Source organism: Ailuropoda melanoleuca, chromosome 15, assembly GCF_002007445.2.
Source record: "Ailuropoda melanoleuca isolate Jingjing chromosome 15, ASM200744v2, whole genome shotgun sequence".
In the NCBI taxonomy this organism is placed as follows: domain Eukaryota; kingdom Metazoa; phylum Chordata; class Mammalia; order Carnivora; family Ursidae; genus Ailuropoda; species Ailuropoda melanoleuca.
The window spans coordinates 39,815,746-39,835,748 of NC_048232.1; the positions used below are offsets into that span (position 1 = coordinate 39,815,746).

Here is a 20,003-nt window from a genome sequence, read left to right on the forward strand (position 1 = left end):
TTGAGGTTTTCCAGGCCACCCAGGTAGTGTGATTTTAAAGTGCAAACCTACCTGAGGACTGGAATGTGGTTGGGATTCTTGGAGATGATTTGTTCCAAGGATTGAGATAGATTCTATTTTTAAGTCCAAGAGGGGGCGGGGGTGGTGTATACCATCTATGGAGAAGTATGGAGGGCTAGGAGGGAGGCAGATTTCTAGAACTAGAAGCTCACTGTGACACTGAGAGGGTGATCCTTTATTGGGGGGGGGGTGCTTACTGAACAGACCCTGGACTTAGTTTTTTTCCAAAATGAAACCTTAAGTTAACCAGGCAGGGAAAGTACCCTCAAGGCAAACTCTGACTCACATTTTCTCGTGTTCTGTTTACCTCACTGGGTTCCTACTTTTTTGTCTTTAATATTCCTTACTGTTGTGGTAGCTTATTAATGCAATTACAAAGATTTTTTTTAAATCCAGGATTTTTCGGGGTGCCTGGGTGTCTCGGTTGGGTGTCTGCCTTCGGCTCAGGTCATGATCCCACAGTCCTGGGATAAAGCCCCACGGCAGGCTCCCTGCTCAACAGGAGCAGTGAGCCTGTGTCTCTCTCTCCTCTGCTGCTCCCCCTGCTTGTACTTTCTCTCTCTCTCTCTCTCTCTCTCTCTCTCTCAAATAAATGGATAAATAAGGTATTTTTTTTAAAAAATCCAGAACTTTTCATCGATTTCAGCAAGAGGGTAATGGTAATCAAGATGTCTAATGTCCACCCTCTGCCTTAAAAAAAGTTTAAGTGTTTCTCTTCAACATGCATTGCATTTTGGATTCCTTGTTTGTTTGTATATTGAAAAGTTACATCTGAGCAAAAAAAAGTTTATTTATGTTTTTAAAAGTAAAATGAATTGACATTTTCAGGACTTCATTTGGAAGAAATTCTTTACAGTGAGAGCTTCTGCTTCTGAGATGTGCTGTTGAAAGTCTCTGGGCCCTACCTCTGCCACCATCCCTTCTCTTGTCTCTAGTTTCTTTGTTTCTCCGTGTGATTGATTCCTTTCTTACTGTTGACTTCTCTGTTTCCTTGCTTTCACTGGTGGCCGGGAAAGCTAAGACAAAACCCCAGCCATTTCTTCTCCCAAACATCAGCCTCCCCACCGTGCCATCTGGTAGTTGTTCTTACCTCGTCACTACAAAGGAGAAGTTTCACTGAGGGCTCTGTGTTTTTGATATCGTTTTATTATTCTTTTAATAATAATTTTTATTTTGTTAATAAGTCACCATACAGTACATCCCCAGTTTTTGATGTAATGTTCCATGATTCATTATTTGCGTATAACACCCAGCGCACCATGCAATACGTGCCCTCCTTACTACCCATCACCGGCCTAGCCCAATCCCCCACCCCCCTCCCCTCTGAAGCCCTCACTTTGTTTCCCAGAGTCCATAGTGTCTCATGGTTCATTCCCCCTTCTGTTTACCACACCTCGATAACATTTTAACCATGTTTACCTGATTTTGCTGGAAAGAAAAGCATTGCGTACAAAGGACAGTTACCCTTGCCCACAGCCAACCTCTAAAGTTCTGTAACCAAATTAACTAGAGTATTGATTATCTTTGTGATACCCAGGTATTGTGTTTTCTTTTCTCTGTCATGGTATCACTAGAGAAGGGTAGCTTTTGTTTCTGAAAGAGAGGCTGTCCTAGGACAGAACCATCACCTGAGAGGGCAGTGGGTAACAGATCTAGAAGGGGAAGTGTCCGGGACAGCAAGGTCCCAAAGAGAAAATGCAATGTACTAGCATTTTGTATGAAATGACAAGAAATGGAAATACAAGACTTGATAGCACCAGACAGTCAGAAAATCAACTGTACTGAATTTTTTTCCCCTTTGCACAGAGCTGTAATAGCCATGCAGGAAAATGAAGTTACTGTGTTTATTCTTACTGTTATCGATAGCATTGACATTCTACTGAGTCTCTGACGACCTTAAAGGATCATGTGACTCCATAGGAAAGGGTATGGTGCGTTGCCATGCCCTAAGATTGATTTGCTCTGCAATAAGTAGACTAAGATGTGTGTAAGTAGCTTATTGATTGACACTTGACTGCAAAATGACTCCCACGGGAGTAGAAAGAGTCAAAATAATGAAATTGCTCAGAATTACTAGTTGATATAGAATTACCAATAAAAATGTACTTCTGATTCATCGGGTCATTCTTTCATAATCTCCCCACATTTGAATTAAATAAGCAGAGTCTGATAATCCTGTTGCTAGTTGTTTCAACAAATAAACAGATAACAAGTATAGAGTACATGATTATGAAATTATGATAAAATACATATGTATCTGTTAAATGGTCTTAAATAGTCCTTGGCCAGCACTGACAATGTATGACTGAATGTCGAGTTAATGCCTAAAGAACATTAATGGTTCTTTCTTCATCTCCCTTTGACAAGTATGTAGACTGCACACTATGTTATGGGCTGGTATCTTCCCATTTTTTTTCAGTAAAATGAAATTCAAATTACATGGGCATGTTGACATAAGAATTTGTGAATTAAATGTCCGGAAGTTCTTTTTAACAAATGGGCATGTCTTCTTTCCTCCCTATGGATATATTTATTCAGTCCCCTGTACCGTGGACATGTTTATTTCTGTTCCCCAAGGAGAACTAGGGTTAAAAAAATTGGCATCTTCATCTCTGATCAACCAGAATTTATTCTTTATCCGCAATTTTAAAACAAACTATAAAGTCAGTCTCTTTGAATATAAAGTTATAGTCCCTCCTCTATAAAGCAGATTTGTAGATATTTGATAAAGCTGCTATTCATATTGTTTTAATAAAGAATGTAATTTTAGGGACACCTGGGTGGCACAGTTGGTTAAGCGTCTGACCTGGTCTCAGCTCAGATTATGATTTCAGGGTCATGAGCTCCATCCCCACATGGGCTCCATGCTCAGTGCAGAGTCTGCTTGAGATTCTCTCTCCCTCTCTCTTTGCCCCTCCCCCCATGCACTCTCATTTGCACGCTCTCTCTCTCAAATAAATAAATCTTTTAAAAATATATATATAATTTTAGGAGGGAATACTAGAGTGCTAACATATGATCTGAAAGTTATGGTCAGTTGTTAAAGGACTTAAACTACTGTTTTAAAATTATTTTTGCACCTACTTTGCTAAGAAGTATACTTCATGTAGATTATAGTATTTAAATGTATGGCTGAAATTCATGCAGGCCCTTCATATAAGGTAAACCCTAAGGTTTTTCAGTGTGTTTTGTTGATTTTTATGCTTGTGCTTTACATGGCCCAGAGAATGTTTGAATTTATCAAGTCAGAAAGAAGCCTAGCTGGCTGTCCAGTGATTTCTTATGCAGTCCTTCCATATAAGATATTAAACATGTTTCAAGAATCTTTGGGGAAAAATAAACTGTCTTAAATGGGAAGGTTCGTTACCAAGCAAAATAGAAGACAATTTCCTGAGAAAATATTTGACAGATAGGTTTTAATCTATTATGTGTGTATAAATGCTAGAGTATTTTTTTTTTAGTATTTTTTTATTATATTCTGTTAGTCACCATACAGTACATCCCTGGTGTTTGATGTAAAGTTCGATGATTCATTAGTTGCATATAACACCCGGTGCACCATGCAATACGTGCCCTCCCCACCACCCATCACCAGCCTATCCCATTCCCCCACCCGCCTCCCGTCTGAAGCCCTCAGTTTGTTTCTTAGAGTCCATAGCCTCTCAATGCTATAGTATTTAGAAACTAATACATGCCCAGTTTTTAGCAAATGAGACATTGCTCATTGCATAGATACATTTCTCTGAACATTTAGCACTTGTATTGGCCCTTTCTGTTTATTATTGATTAGAAGTTTACTCATCTATTGTAGATGGCAGGGATGAAGATGAGGGGATGGTGAGAGACGGGAGGAAAGATCCATAAGGCCAAGAACTGAAGGGCTTTTTGCAATAAGCTGAATCACAAAAAGCATCTTTTGTAGTTGTTTTGCATTGTTTGTCCTCTTCTTTGCCTTCAACCTTTGTGATCAGAATTAGATCAGGGCTTGAAATTCCAATTCTAGGCTCAGAGTTCAATATCTTTTTTTTTTAATTATTTTTATTTTGAGGTCATTGTGGGTTCACATGCAGTTGTAAGAAACCCTACAACTTCCTCCATGGTAAATTTCCCTCCATGGTAAAAATCTTATATAACTGCAGCATAATATCACAGCCAGGAAACTGACATTGACACACCCCATCCGCCATATTCAGGTTTCACCAGTTTCACGTGCACTCAGCTGTGTGTGCAAACGTTTACTTAGTCACGGTTTCATCATCAGGGTCCCTCGTGCTCCCCTTTTATAGCCATGATTTCTTCCCAACCTCTGGCAACCATTAATCTGTTTTCCATCTTGATTATTATGTCATTTCAAGCATGCTATATAAATGGCATCATACAGTATGTAACCTTTTGAGATTGGTTTTTTTTCACTTACCATAATCCCCTTGAATATCTTTTGACCTCTGAATAATATAATTTTTGAATCTGGTCTTTTAATTTGGGTACAGGACAGTCTAAGTTGTGCTTGTTTCATAGGTAACTAGAATTTATTACTGATCCTTGAGAAAACAAAATTATCTTTACTGTCGGTGGTAGTTGGAAGATTTGATAGTGCCGGAAAAGTACATGAAGAAATTAAATGTACTCAAATAGTATTTAATCTGCTGGTTTTTGTAAACTTGATTTTTCTTTAAATAAGCAAATAAAGCATAAACTTCCTAGTGTTCTGGTATAGTGATTTTTCCGTGTTATCCATGGTTATTAACATGTTACAAGGAAACTCCATCATTGTCAAAATAATATTGGAACTATTCTGGAGGATATTACAATCCAAGGAAAGATCTCATATATCATGTTGCAAAGTTTAAAATATTTTTTATTAGACTGTCATTCTATCGCTGGTAAAAGGCTGTGGAAATTAAGATCCAGTGTTCCATTTTTCTTCGCATGAAAAACTGATGACAGCAAGAGAATGTTTTTCTGTATCTCTCTTAACAGCCCCCATTGAGGACTTGTTTATTACCTTGTTCACTCTGGATATTAAAATGGCCTTGTTTATTTCTAAGGCCTCCTAGAGAACTTTCATGCAGTGTTTCATGCTTACCTCACAGCTCTGTCCCTCATCATCTTCTGGTGTGTTCTTTGTAGAATGTGAGCCAATAGAAGCGATAGCCAAGTTTGACTACGTGGGGCGATCTGCCAGAGAACTGTCCTTCAAGAAGGGGGCCTCCCTGCTGCTGTATCACCGCGCGTCTGAGGACTGGTGGGAAGGCAGGCACAACGGCATTGACGGGCTCGTGCCGCACCAGTACATCGTGGTGCAGGATATGTGAGTAGTGCCAGCTCCCACCGCCAGGGGCGGCGGGGGGGTGCTCCCACCGGAAGACTCCAGCCACTATTCCTAAACTGACCTTGGTCTTTCAAGAAAAGAGCAGAAGGGATTGCAGAGCCCAAACCTCAGAGCTGGGCACCATTCTTTGCCTTGGGTACTTCTGGGCCAGCAGGTTTTTGTTTCCCAAACTCCACCATCAGATTCGGAGCAAGGGCTAGTGAGAGATGCCCTGTGAGGCTTTCAGGCTCTTAGAAAAATCACCCATGTGGAGAATATCTTCAAGAGCTGTAGTAACGCTGCTAGTTCCAAACCCAAGGGTACTCGTCTCTTGCTGTCTGTCTGCTGTTTCAGTTCCAGATTCCCCCAGAGACAAGATACCTAATGTCTCAAGAGAATCCTCTTCAGGCTTCTTTTTTTTTTTTTTTCTTAATATTGCTATAATTTAAAAATATTTAAAAAGATGAGAAGATGGTCATAATACATTAAATGAAAGAAACAGTTTGCAAAATCATATACAATATAATCCCTATTTTGTGAATATAATATTTCACAGTGCAGCACTAATTTAAAAACATTTTTTCAAGGAAAGGAGAAATGTGCCATAAAATATATACAGTGATTAAATGATTCAGCCTAACTTAAGAAAAAGAAAAAAAAAATGTTAAAATGTGGATCTCAGAATCCAAGAAATATTATGTGTATATACAGAATACAGTCATAGCTATCTAAACTATATAAACATGTAAGTATCGAAGTATAAATACCGTACAGATATATGCAGACGTCAGACATGTTTACCCAGGCATAGATAAAAAGTAGAGAAGGATATTTTCTCAAATTCTAGCAGCAGTGGTTTCTGGCTTTTATATCATATCATGGGTGATTGTGATTTTGCTCTTTTTTGTGTATCCGAATCTTGCACTTTACCTGCAATGAAATTGTATATATATTTTTTTTAAGATTTTATTTATTTATTTGACAGAGAGAGAGACAGTGAGAGAGGGAACACAAGCAGGGGGAGTGGGAGAGGGAGAAGCAGGCTTCCCGCCGAGCAGGGAGCCCGATGCGGGTCTCGATCCCGGGACCCTGGGATCATGACCTGAGCTGAAGGCAGATGCTAACAACTGAGTCACCCAGGCACCCCGAAATTGTATATTTTTATTAAGAAAAAAAGTCATGTTGATGAGAGAAAGACTCAAATATGTAAATGCCATCACTTATTTTTTTGTTCCCATTCATCTTGCGAAAGACCCTCCCTCTTGATTCTCCTTGTTGCAGGGATGATACGTTTTCAGACACTCTGAGCCAAAAAGCTGACAGCGAGGCCAGCAGTGGGCCAGTGACTGAGGACAAGTCTTCGTCCAAGGACATGAACTCCCCAACAGACCGTCACCCTGACGGCTATCTAGCCAGGTGGGTGGAGTCTGACAATCAGCACTTTTCCAAGCACTTTGAGGGGCCGCAGAACCCACAGCGTCGCAGGATTACCCGGTGTGATAAGCTCTCCTATTTTATCTCTCTCTTTGTGTATTTCTAGACAAAGAAAAAGAGGAGAGCCACCCCCTCCAGTAAGACGTCCTGGCAGGACCAGTGATGGCCATTGCCCCCTGCACCCCCCGCATGCTCTTTCCAACTCCTCAGTGGACCTAGGGTCCCCAAGCCTGGGCAGTCACCCCCGGGGCCTGCTGCAGAACCGTGGCTTTAACAATGACAGTCCGGAGAGGAGGCGCCGACCAGGCCACGGCAGCCTGACCAATATCAGCCGGCATGACTCCCTCAAGAAGATCGACAGTCCTCCTATTAGAAGGTCCACATCGTCAGGGCAATACACAGGCTTCAATGACCATAAGCCGTTGGACCCAGAGACAATCGCTCAGGTAGGATGCCTGGAATGAAATGGCACCTGCTGTGAACCTGGGGTGTGATGAAGGAGGGATGCAGGACTTCCTATTTGTAGTCATGCTTTTTGTAGAGAACCAACTGAAAACAGAAAAGAAATTAACCCATTCTTTAAGGCCTAAGGGTCTCTTTAGAAGAACGATTTGTGACTGGAAGGGCCCAAGTGATTAGGTTCATATTGATTTAAATGGAGACATGGCAGAAGTGTAGGACCGGGGGCATTCAAACACATCATTGCTAAATAGCCAGGAAAAGTCTGAAAAAAAATAATAATGGGGAAGGACTAGCCCTACCAGATCCCAAAAGCATACTAAAGATAATAAAATAGACAAATTGATAGAAAGAATGGAGAGCCCAGAAACAGATAAATGTTAGTGTAGGAGAAACATGACCCTTTCAACTGAGGAGAAATGCTGGATTAGTCCCTAAATAGTAGAAGTCATGGCTAGCTGTCTGAAGAACAGCAGGTCTGGGTCCTCTGCCACTCTTCTCTTCCCACATTTAGAGCAGATGACTTTGTAGTTTTTTCTAATGATTAAAATTGACAAAGAAAAGGTAAAACAAGTTTGATTAATGGATTTTCCATCATTCTGCCATTCTTCCTCTAGTTTGTTTTTTCTTTTTCCCACATAGGCCATCAGAAAATATGGGTATCACCAATGATGAAAGAGGTGAATAGATCTGGGTTTGCCATTTTAATCTAAAGCATCTTCCAGCTATCTGAAGCTTTAAAATGAACTAAATCAATCAAAAAAGAGAGTGAATGAGAAATAAATAAAACAAACATGGAGAACTATTAAAGATGGATTATTTTTAATAAAGAGTGCCCAAGGAGACCTGCACTGATGAGACAAATTTCCAAGCGATTTCCAGTGTCCTAACTAAAGAAAATTTTGGATGTAAATTAGATTGTGAGGGGTTTAATGTGATTTTTAAAAATTAAACCAATTTTAAATGTATAACAGTTTCTCAGCAAAAATCAAAAAGGCTCGACCTTCTGGTTTTCTCTATTTGAAATACTATACAGGGCCCTTGGAGACCTATATAGAACCAGTGAGATTTGATTACAGCTGAATTTTAACGATTTGAAAAATCCATAACATCACTGCCTATAATAAGCAGGTGATCAGGATTTAGGTTAGAAAGATAGGGAATTAGGAGTTTAGAGGTGAGAAGGTGTAACAATGCCTGTTTAACCCTTTTGCTTCTAGAACCAGGAAATCCTTTTTGTTTGTTTCTTTACTTTTGTTTCCAAGTAGGCTCCATGCCTAGCGTGGAGCCCAACACAAGGCTTGAACTCATGACTCTGAGATCAAGACCTGAGCTGAGATCAAGGGTTGGATGCTTAACCAACTGAGCCACCCTAGGAAATCCTTTAATTGTGGGTCCTAAAAACAAAAACTCAACAGATAAACCAGGCTCTGCACAATCTCTCTGGGGCAAATACTTATTTTTAAAAAAAAATCCATATGTTTAGCATCAAATAGAAATCACATACGAAAATAATCACTTGAAAAGTGATGTCATCCTCCCAAGACGGCTTCCAGCTGTGTCTTTTATTTATCTTTCCATCTCTCATCTTCATATTTTCCCATGAGGACAAGAAAGCCTGCCATCATGGTGTTCATACAAAAAACATGCAGATTCTCTTATTAAACAAATCAGTGGAATCCCTGATGGGGCTTTTTTAAAAACGACAGTATCCATATGTGATCCTTGTATCTTGGTTTATTCATTTAGCAAACCTTTATTGAGCACTTACTGTGTGCGAGATCCTATGCTAGGCTTTGTAGAAGCAGAGTGAAACCATTAGCCAGCTGCTTCCTGAAGGTGCTTACAATCCTGTGAGGGAGCCGGATGTGGAAATCAGTTACCCTTATGCAGCGCCGTGAGGGTAATGCTCCAGGTGAGTGACAGGAGCCGGGAAGGTAGAGGAGAGGCCTGTCAGTCAGACCAGGGTGATGGTTTCTCACCCCTCCTGTCCCACACAGTACTCCACCTTTGTGTGTGTGTGTGTGTGTGTGTGTGTGTGGTAAAACACATAATGTAAAATTTACCATCTTAACCATTTTTCACTGCACAGTTCAGTAAAGTATATTCACATTTTGTGAAACAGATCTCCAAACTTTTTCATCTCGCAAAACTGAAACCCTATACCCACTGAAGAACAACTTCCCTTTCTCCCCTCCCCACTCCCAGGCCCTGGCCACCACCGTTCTGCTTTCTACTGCTGTGAGTGTGACTACCTCATAGAAACGGAATCACATAGTATTTGTCTTTTTGTGACTGGCCCCTTATTTCACTTAACTTAACGTCTTCAAGGTTTATCCACATAGTAGCATGTGGCATTGCCCTCCTCTTTAAGGTGAATAATATTGCATTGATATATTTACCACATTTTGCTTATCTATTCATCCATCAATGGAACACACTGTACCTTTTTGAAATATGTATTTTGCAATTCCCCCTTTACTGTCTGAAATAAATTGACAGATGAGATACCTAATTTGAAAAAACATATAAAGCTCTAAATATACAAAAATACAAGGAATTAAATATTAAAACAATTAAGTATACTTCAGTTAATGCTTGACTCTGCTAGAAGACAAAGTAGTAAGATGCTTTCACCTGCATGTATAATTACCATACATACAATTAAAAATGCATATTGATATAAGATAGGGTTAGGGTCAGGGCTCAGGTTATTATAAACAGGGTTTTTACCTACATCAATGTCTGAAGGACATTCAGAAGTTGAACAAGATGCAGGACAATTAATTGCATGTAAATTATCTGGGATACTGCAACAGATCTAGTATGTGTGACCCCTGCCTACCACATGCCAATAACGCCACCCCATTCTTGTGCCATTTAAAAATACACATGCAGGGGCGCCTGGGTGGCTCAGCGGTTAAGCATCTGCCTTCGGTTCAGGGCGTGATCCCGGCGTTATGGGATCGAGCCCCGCGTCAGGCTCCTCCGCTGTGAGCCTGCTTCTTCCTCTCCCACTACCCCTGCTTGTGTTCCCTCTCTCGCTGTCTGTCTCTATCTCTGTCGCATAAATAAATAAAATCTTTAAAAAAAAAAAATACACATGCAAAGGGGTGCGTGGAGGGCTCAGTTGAGCAACCGACTTGATTTCAGCTCAGGTCATGATCTCACGGGTAGTGAGATCGAGCCCGATGTCAGGCTCTACGCTCAGCAGGGAATCTTCTTGAGATTTTCTCTCTCTGACCTTCCCCCAACTCATGCTCACACTCTCTCTCTCTCTGTCTCTCAAATAAATAAATAAATATTTTTTTAAAAAAGGAAGTAACCACATATGCAGCATATTACAAAAAATGCCTTCTATGGGGCAACACCACTTCCACCGAGATCCCCTGGACAATAGCATCAGGGGAAGGCTTAAACTGAATTTTGAAGAACTGCTAGGAGTTAGCCATGCACATAGTAAGTGCTCAAAATTATTTGTCAAATGAATGAAAGAAGCCTGCTTTTCATTCCCGTTGCCATCTATTTCTTGAGAAATTGTTGCAGGGTCTAAATTGGAAGCTATCTTGTAACCATAAGCTGGAATAGAATTCTGTACAGTAAATCAGCATGTAAGGGAGAAAGCACAAGAAGGCTGCCTGGCACCTTAGGATGGCCGATGTTTGCTGGATGGCTCCATGCAGCATTGCATCTCGGTCTCCTGAACATGCAGGGTCAAAATAATTGCGTGAGACAGCATGACGTGTATACATTCTACAGATGGCGAAGGTAAAACATTACTGCTTTTGCTGGCCCGTCTGCTTTGAAATGAAGCGTAAGGGCCTCTGTACATTAGTACTAATCACCGGTCCATTCTGCCTCTCTCTCTCTGGTTATTTTTCAACAGGATATTGAGGAGACGATGAACACTGCTTTGAATGAACTCCGAGAACTGGAGAGACAGAGTACCGCAAAGCATGCCCCCGACGTGGTGCTGGATACCTTAGAACAAGTGAAGAACGCTCCCACCCCCGCCACCTCCACGGAGTCTCTCAGCCCTTTGCACAACGTTGCCCTCAGGAGCTCAGAGCCACAGATTCGACGGAGCACCAGCTCCTCCAGTGACACAATGAGTACTTTCAAGCCTATGGTGGCACCCAGAATGGGTGTGCAGCTGAAGCCCCCAGCCCTGCGGCCCAAACCTGCTGTTCTTCCAAAAACAAACCCTACCGTAGGACCTGCCCCACCTTCCCAAGGTCCAACAGACAAGTCTTGCACAATGTGAAGACCAGCGGGGCAAGGTCATCTGGGGTGGTGATTTTAAAAGAAACGGATCAGTGACAAAAGTCGGTGATCCATAACTTTCCTTAGTTTTGTGCTTATAACTGGAGATTTTTGGCTTTTCTATGTTCTCGAATATAATGTCTGAGACTAGCTAAATTAACACGGGCATTTGTATTTTGTAATTTTTTTCTTTTTTTTTTTTAATAACTGGACATATGTCATTTTAAAGACAACAGAAACACTTAGATTTACTTGAAAATCCAATGCTGCACCATTTGTAATGAAGGCAACACCGCTCTGCTCTCCGCGTGGTCTAGTGCTTTGGGCTTAGTGTAGCCCGAGTGAGTCAGAAACACCTGGATCCGAAGGCACAAGAATCTGAGTTCCAGGCTTGTCCTAACACCAGTGTTGGTCTGTGGCACTTGGGGTAAGGGCCGAAGGGCGCTGACGGCATCGTGTGGTAGCTGACCGTGAGCACCTCAGACTCCGCGCAGTGGGACGTTCCCAGGGGGCTTGCAGCCCACCGCCTGAATGAGTTGGATGGTTGCTTCTTTCCTAAGAGTCGTTTCCCTTGGGTCCAGGTTAAAAGCTCAGAGGAAGGGGGGTCAGAACCCCCACAGTTCTGCTCGAGCTGAACCTAGGAAAGGAGAGAGAGAATCCTCCAGAGCTCTCGGTGTGACTCCTTCCACAAGCCTGATCAGGTCCCCGAAGATTCCCAAGTCCATCCCCCCCATTCACAAAGGACTAGAACAGTCTAGTTTTAAAGGCTTGCCGGTGACACTACTCCACAAGACTCCCCCAGAGATCTGTTGTGACTAACTGCCTGGGGAGTAGCTCCAGCCCCCTGCACCGCGGTGTTCTCCCCCTGGAAACGGAGCACGCTCGCGGCGCGCAAGTCCTTGCCTCACTCAGCCTTCCCTTCTGGCTGCATGACCTCGGTTCCTTTAAACATGCTGCACAGGCCTGAGGAACCGGAGCGGAATCCCCAGCTCTGCTCTCCATTCATCTCTGAGCCCGCCGAGAGCTGGCTACGGTACTACAGGACGCGCCTTGCTGGCCGGGCGGGAGGGGCACCTCCTGGTTCCAGGATGATTTCCTTCCATTTTGGCACCCTGGAGCCTTACTTTTTCTTTTTTTTTTTTTTTCACGTGGTCTCCACAGAACTCAGATAATCAGGTGAGCGCTGTGAGGACCCTCTTTCTCTGACATCTAGCACAAAGAGTTTTCTCTATGTTTTCCCTCTGTCTTAAAAAGTTGCTTTGAATTTGGTTGTTTTTCTTAAGGTACAAATCACCACTCCCACCAGCAGCAGCTTATGTCATCCTATCGACTCTGCCACTGAACTTACTGAGGAAGAGACTTTTTTTTTTATTTAAAGAAAAATGGATGGTCCAGACCAGCCCCTCTCGACCACTCTTGATTTCCTTCCATTGGCCTGCCCATCTGCGAGTGACAAAGTATGGACTTGAGTCTGTTAACCCACTGGTAAATGCCTCCTGCAGGAAAGAATGAGGATCTGTACTCAAAATCAAGATCATTACTGTCATCTCTCCCTAGTTTGCTAGTCTAATCATTCTAATGCAGAGAGAAAATAAATTAATGAGGTAGGGTTACCTTTCAAAGTCACACTTCTGGTTGCTAGCCAGTGGCCTAATTTCACAGATGGATTGAATGGAGAATTTTTTTTCAAGTATTTCCAGGTATGGTTAGCCTTTAAATCTTTGAATTTTCTGAAGCATCCTCTTTGAAAACGATGCCCAGCTCAGCGTCTTGTCCAGCCCCTCACCATTTCTCTTGAGCTTTAGTGGTCCCTCAGCAACTTGAGACACTATGGAGACTCAGCCAGGATTGGGCTCTGAGTAGCACCAACCCTTTCAAACCATCTTCCCAAATTCCTAGGAAATTCAGACCTTCCTGAATAACCTCCCAATTCTTTCCAGATTCCACTTTGACTTCTAATTCTCTGTTGCTATATGGAGAAACAGAGAATGAAAATGGAACTAATGGAGGGGGGAGGGGAGACTTTAAATATTTTAGAAATTGAAATAAAAAGGATTTCTTTAAAGCTATTTTCCATCTTTGATAGGAGAGTAATATATGAACAGAGGGCATCAGAAGGACAGAGGCATGTTGAATTTATTATGGGGAGAGGAGCTGTATTTTACAAGTTTTAACTTAGATCTTGCTCCTGCAAGTTTGTGTCTTCAGGTTTCTCTCTGGTAATCCTGCCCAGTGTCTCCTCTCTTCAGTGTTTACGCCTCTGATGAAATGAGGGTTGGCTTTCCAGCCCCCAGATTAGGATTCTGCTGCCTTCAGGAGCAGAGGACGTGCTGTTCTAGCACCTCAGGGGCTGCGCCTTCTTGCAGGAAACTTAAAATGCTCTCCCAGCACTCCCTTGCGTGTCTGTCTCTTTTCTCCCACTACCCCTGGTGACACCCTGAAGCCTTTTTTTTTTCCTATCTTCTCCCACCCCCCGCCCATTTCCCAAGGAAGGATGTGACCTCACAGTGAGTAAGGACTCACCTCTTCTTACTTTGTTTTAGTAGGAGTCTTCAGATTCCAGGGATAAGACAAGGTGGCCACTTCCCAAAGGATCCAGAATGACACCCTGTAAGCTCATTAGAACCTGCTGCAGCTGGAGGCTTCCCCCAGCACGTGCCTTCCCTGCAGCCACAGGTGTAGTGCAGTGGGGGGAGGGAAGGTGCGAGGGATGGTCAGAAAGGAAAGGATCCGGAGATGTCATGCCCCAGTTTCAAGGATCATATTATTCTGCATGCCCAGTTTGGGAAGGGTCATTTTGATGGGCAAAGGATGGCTTTCCAGAGATTACCAGACTGCACTTACACAAGAATATATGTTCACAGCTGATACAGCTGCTTATGAACCATCTGCAGAACTCACTGATGAAGGCTTACCAAGGTGACCTTTTGGTTTGGGTCAGGGTGTTGGGAGAGGATCATTAGGAGAGAAAGAAAGGTACTTAGTACAGATTTTCTGATGAGTGTTCTGTAAATTATTTGAACCAGTCTAGCGGCCCTTTGCAGAGCTCTATATTCATGTTCAGGGTCAACGCTATCATTCAACAGTTTTGCACATTTTCATGCAATGTAATTTGGCTTTGGTGCTCCTTGAGCCATCCATAGAATGATTTACAGCTGGGTCCCACTTAATCTACTGCAGTGAGCACGAACAGCCCTCAGGGGATAGAGAGAGCAGGTCACATTGTATCAGTCAAGAGTTTTCTTTGTACTTTTGCCATTCCCAAAATGGGCTTATAATTAAGGAAAAGATACAAATGGGAAGGTTAGTGGTCTCCTCAGCTTTGGGAATGACACGGGGTCTACAAAATGAAGAAACTTTAATATGATAATTATAGCCTCTAAAATTTAAAGAGCCCACACTGTATGTTAACTGGAATTTAAATAAACTTAAAAATAAATAAATAGCGAGCCCAGAGTCTGTTAAGGATTTAGAAGACTTCAGATTTGGGATCACATCCATTTTATTCCACAGTAGTGAGAGGCCATGACTGCAGAAAAAGCACTTGGGACTGAGTCTTGCTCTGAGTTACCCACCACTGAGGCCGCAGCCGTGGAGCGACTTAGATATAAAGGCTCACCCGTGTGTACAGTAGAGCTCCCCACTCCAGACCGTCCCCTGAGCTGAAAACCCAGCCTCCGGCCGGCCTGGGGTGTCAGGCTGGGTGCAGGGTGACTTTGGCACCCCTCCATTCAGATCAGAATAACAAACTGGAAATCAAGCTTTCACTTACCCTAGTATACTTCCTTTAAAAACATAAATAATCTATGTGGTATAATCGAGATGAGTACCTGTATCTTTAAATTACATAGGGACTTTTGTATGTTTAAATAAGTGTACTGGGTTCCATAATGCTTATCTTAGAAACTGTTTAGTAAAAGAAAATATATAAACCGTGCATTTGTGAATGCCCCCTTTAGAGCATTCATCCAAGTTCGATGTGTAGTGTGATGGTTATTCTAGATGTTTAAAGTATAGTGAGTGGCTGTGTAACAGGAGAGACTGCTATTTACCTACAGACTCAAGGGTAACTCCTGCCCAGTAATTAAATCAGTATTGTCCTTTTCTGTCGGTTTGATCAATTACAGTACTGGTAGCTTCCTGCTTGTGACTGTTACCTAATTGTGTCGATGTACATCTGTAGTATGTACATGTGAAAGTGCCTTTCTATTTTAGAGGAGTTTTAGCCTTGCTTTTTACTGTCGCCCTGTCCACCCGCCCCAGCCCGCTCCTACCGCCCACTTGAGTGGAAACTTTGGCGTTCTCCCTGCTTCTCCGTGCCCCTTCCTGTGCCTCGGTGCTCAGTATCCTCTGTCTTGCATCCTTGTCGGTCATCAGACTGTCTCGTTTTGCTGGTAGCCGTGACTGTGCCTTTCCCACCCGCAGTGTCCCCGCGTCCCCCCTCCCGCTCTGAGCTGCTGCCGCCCACGTGCGTCGCCTGTGCTCTGTCCTCTGTTACAGTCCCTGGGCTCTGAGGCGGAAATAGGGGGGATGCTTTTACAGTTCTGGAAGAAAAATGTTTTGTTAGTCTGTTGTGACAATGCACTTTTATGTATACTACTGTACATTTTGGCATGTACCATTCCAGGCTTCAGTATACAGTCAGGTCTGTTCTTCACGGTGTATCTTTATAATAAATAAGATAGTTCTGGCTGCCTTTGTCTTCTTCCAATATGGTGTGATTCTCAGTGATGGGTTTTTTTTTTTCATTCCTTTCCTTTCTTTTTCTAATTACTGTTAACCGCCGCCCCTCCCCCCAGAGAGCTGAGTTGCATTAGATGGTGGGAAACTACTTTTTTTTTTTAACGTTTTTATTTCACTTGCATTTTTATTTGTGAACTTGAAAATGAGACTTCATGCACAGGGCCTTGATCATGAAGCTGGAGACTTTCAGAGGACAATTTGGAGACCCCTGTGTAGTAAGGGAGAGGGACTGGGAGAAGGCAAGCAAGCCTCCTAAACACTCCCCATATTGAAATCTTTCCTGAAATGGATTCTTCGGCATAGTAAACCTTGTCAAGTCGATCTTTGGTTTCATTTGCATACACCGAAATGCAATCCTTAGGTATAGACTATGTTTAGAATTCCCCATGTATTGATATTTTTTTCTTCAAACATTAAAAAAAAAAAAACTAACTCTTGAGGTCTATCAATACCTAATAAATAGTTTTGTAAAAACTATCAGCAATGTGCTGGATTCAATATTGATAAGAGATGTGGAATTTTTTTAAATGACACATAAGTCAAGGGGAAAGAACTTTTTATTGGAGTGTAAATACAAACAGGAAAGTGCACAAATCATTAGTGTAAGAGTTTTCACAAAGTAACACTCTATTATATCCACCACCCAGCTCAAGAAACAGCACAGTATCAGCATCCCAGAAGCTAGGCTTGTGCCTCTCCAGAGTTAACATCCTCACAAATAACACCATGGTTTGGTTTTGCCTGTAGTTTTACCTTTCTAGAAACGGCCTCCTAACTTGGCGATTTTGTGTCTGGCTCCTTCTGTTGAAATGTATGTTTGTGAGAATCATCCATGCTGTTACATACAATTAGTTTCTTCCGTTTTGACCGGTATATAGAATTCTGTTACATGAATATGCTTGGTGTTTATTTTGTATTTCCTGATTAAACTTTGGGTATTGTTTGCAGAAATCCTTAAATATGGACAAATGAATGGGGGGAAAAAACCACCTGTTAAAGGAAATATTTTCCTAAAACATGATGGAATGATGTTGAACGAAGCCATTGACTGGAAAGCCTACCTGAAAGCAGGTAGAACCATTTTAGGACCAGAGTTGGATTTAGACGCTGCCCCACAGGAATGAATGAGCAAATCAGAATATAGGATTGCTCTGGGAAACACCCCATTGCCCTGCCTCACCCGCAGATCCAAAGACCTCAGCCTGCCTCAACTCTCCGTGTGTGCCTACTTCCTCACATCCCTCACTCCAGAATGAGAGTCCCATGTGGGCGTGTCTAGTTGTCAGCTCCCTCTGTTCATATACCAGCACCTTGTAAGAACATTAGCAAGGCAGAGAAGGATTTTTCTTTTTTAAATTTTTTTTATTTTATTTTATTTTATTTTAATGTTTTTTTTATTATGTTAGTCACCATACAGTACATCCCTGGTTTCTGATGTAAAGTTCGATGATTCATTAGTTGCATATAACACCCAGTGCACCACGCAATACGTGCCCTCCTTACTACCCATCACCGGTCTATCCCATTCCCCCACCCCTCTCCCCTCTGAAGCCCTCAGTTTCTCATAGTAGAGAAGGAATTTTCTGGCTTCTACCTTGGGTAGTTGGGATTCCTAACGTTGAAAATTTCCCAAGCTTAATCTAAACTGCCAAAACGGTCCTGGAAAGCCAAAAACAATGCAAATTCCGTTCTACTAGCCATATGTCTCCATTTCGATTTTGGAAAATATGGTCAATATACCTTTGAAATAATCCTGGTGAGGTTCCTTCTTCTTAAGTAGCCTTTTGTCTGTTTCTGTGTAGTAGATAGAAAACCTGCCTTCTCTAATTAAAAATAGAACAGTCATTTTATCAAGGTTAGTCCTCAGCAAAAGAAGCTGGAGAGCTAGGAGTGGGCTAGATATCAAAATGTGTGTGAGAGAGAGAGAGAGGAAGAGAGAGTACACAAGTGAGCACTCCTCCTAGAGTCCTGAAACAACATGCTTTGTTCAGCATTCGTATCTTAAAGGAAGTTACGATGTGACCCAGGACATCTCCAGCTCTAGGATATTTGCAACCCAATTCAGGTGACTGGTGGGTACACTCTTCATATTCATAAGCTCTCTATCAGGTGTGCTCCTGGGGGTAAATGGCTTTCTTTTTGCTGCTTGGGTGTGCAGCTGAAGTGAGGCCTGTTGATGAAGTCCCCTCTCAGGGATGGTGCTTTGTGCTGACCTCTTGTCTTTGAGATACCCAGGGAATCTCTTGTGTAAGAGTCATGTCACTCTAAATGAAAGTGGATGACCTTACACTGGTGTGATTTTAACTAACTTGAAAATGAGACTTGGGGTTCTAGGCCTCTGATGGACTACATCCATTTAAAACAAAAAAGGCAATATGGTCAGGATGTGTAAGAGAAGGCGCCGTCTGTGAGCCAAAGATGATTGCGTTAGTAACTGAATAGTGCGTGTACTTGAGAGGGAAAGAAATTTTATTTTTTTAAAGATTTTATTTATTTATCTGTCAGAGAGAGACAGCCGGCGAGAGAGGGAACACAAGCAGGGGGAGCAGCAGGTAGAGGGAGAAGCAGGCTCCCTGCTGAGCAGGGAGCCTGATGCGGGGCTCGATCCCAGGACCCTGAGATCACGACCTGAGCCGAAGGCAGACTCTTAACCGACTGAGCCACCCAGGCGTCTCAGAAGAGGGAAAGAAATTTTAAATAAGACGAAATTGATTATCTGGTCCTAATTCAGACTCAGTTACTGGACTTCATCACGTCATCAGCCATACCTCAGTTTCCCAAACAGAAATAATCCACAGTGACATTTTAATATATTGTCTTCTAATCTTAAACTGTTCTTATTTTTAGCACAGTTAAATTCATCTTCTATATCTAATTGTGTGTCCTTGTTGGGTTTTTCTCCCCCACATCAGTGTCAATGAGTGTGATTTTTATTAATGGCTACATAATATTCTAGCATATGAACATACCATAATTTATTTAATCATTTTCTTATCATTGAGTGAGCTTGTTTGCAGGTTTCATTTTTTTCGGTTGCGTATTACGCTGTAGTGAGCAGCTCCATACACAGTCACTGTCTGCGTGTTGGAGCATTCATTTAGCATTGACTCCATAAGGTGAAACAATGGATTCAGGGGGTCTAAGCATCCCTACGGCTTATGGTAAATGCTGCCGGAAAGATGGCACACATTTACACTACCGCCAGCAATGGGAACAGATACACAGTACAGGTGTACGATCCTGTCATTTTCCCTTTGCCAGTGTAATAGCTAAATGATCTGTTCGATCTAATTCTCGGCAGTCTTTGTTACGTGCACACCCACGCTTCCAGAGTGGAAATCTCCCTCTTACTCACGTCTCTGTCCTAAGTATCAGAGGTCTCGCTGTGGTTTCAGCTGAACATCAGACAGAGACTTTCCTCAGGCACCTTACATTCAACAGACCTAGAAAGCAAAGCCACTTTCTTTAATTCCAAAATATATTCTGCACCCCTGACTTCCAGTCTGTTTTACTGACTGTAAGCTCTGCTTTAACCTCATTCTGAGCTCCACTCCTTTCTGCCTCAACTATGGAGTCCCCTCCTGCATCCTTTTCTTGGGTCCCTTGTCTCCCCTTTGCAACAGTCGCCTATACTCTTGCGAATCAGCTTTCTTCAAAACAAAACATAAACTAACAATCATTAGGGGTGCCTGGGTGGCTCAGTCGGTTAAGCGTCTGCCTTCAGCTCAGGTCC

The 20,003-nt window shown here is 42.3% G+C and overlaps 1 protein-coding gene across 4 annotated transcripts in view; it reads left to right on the forward strand.

Moving 5' to 3' along the window:
- The window catches only part of SRGAP1 (SLIT-ROBO Rho GTPase activating protein 1), a 275,112-nt gene extending 257,881 nt beyond the window's left edge, over window positions 1–17,231 (forward strand). For 2 of the 4 annotated variants that reach the window (XM_034644551.1, XM_034644552.1), the window contains exons 19-22: window positions 5,191–5,371; window positions 6,653–6,787; window positions 6,912–7,251; window positions 11,151–17,231. In XM_034644551.1, coding sequence (XP_034500442.1) covers window positions 5,191–5,371; window positions 6,653–6,787; window positions 6,912–7,251; window positions 11,151–11,528 — 1,034 coding nt within the window. In that variant the 3' untranslated portion in view covers window positions 11,529–17,231. The remainder of the gene's footprint in view (window positions 1–5,190; window positions 5,372–6,652; window positions 6,788–6,911; window positions 7,252–11,150) is intronic. The other 2 variants (XR_004621057.1, XR_004621058.1) reach the window with 2 other exon arrangements.
- Window positions 17,232–20,003: the final 2,772 nt, after the last annotated feature.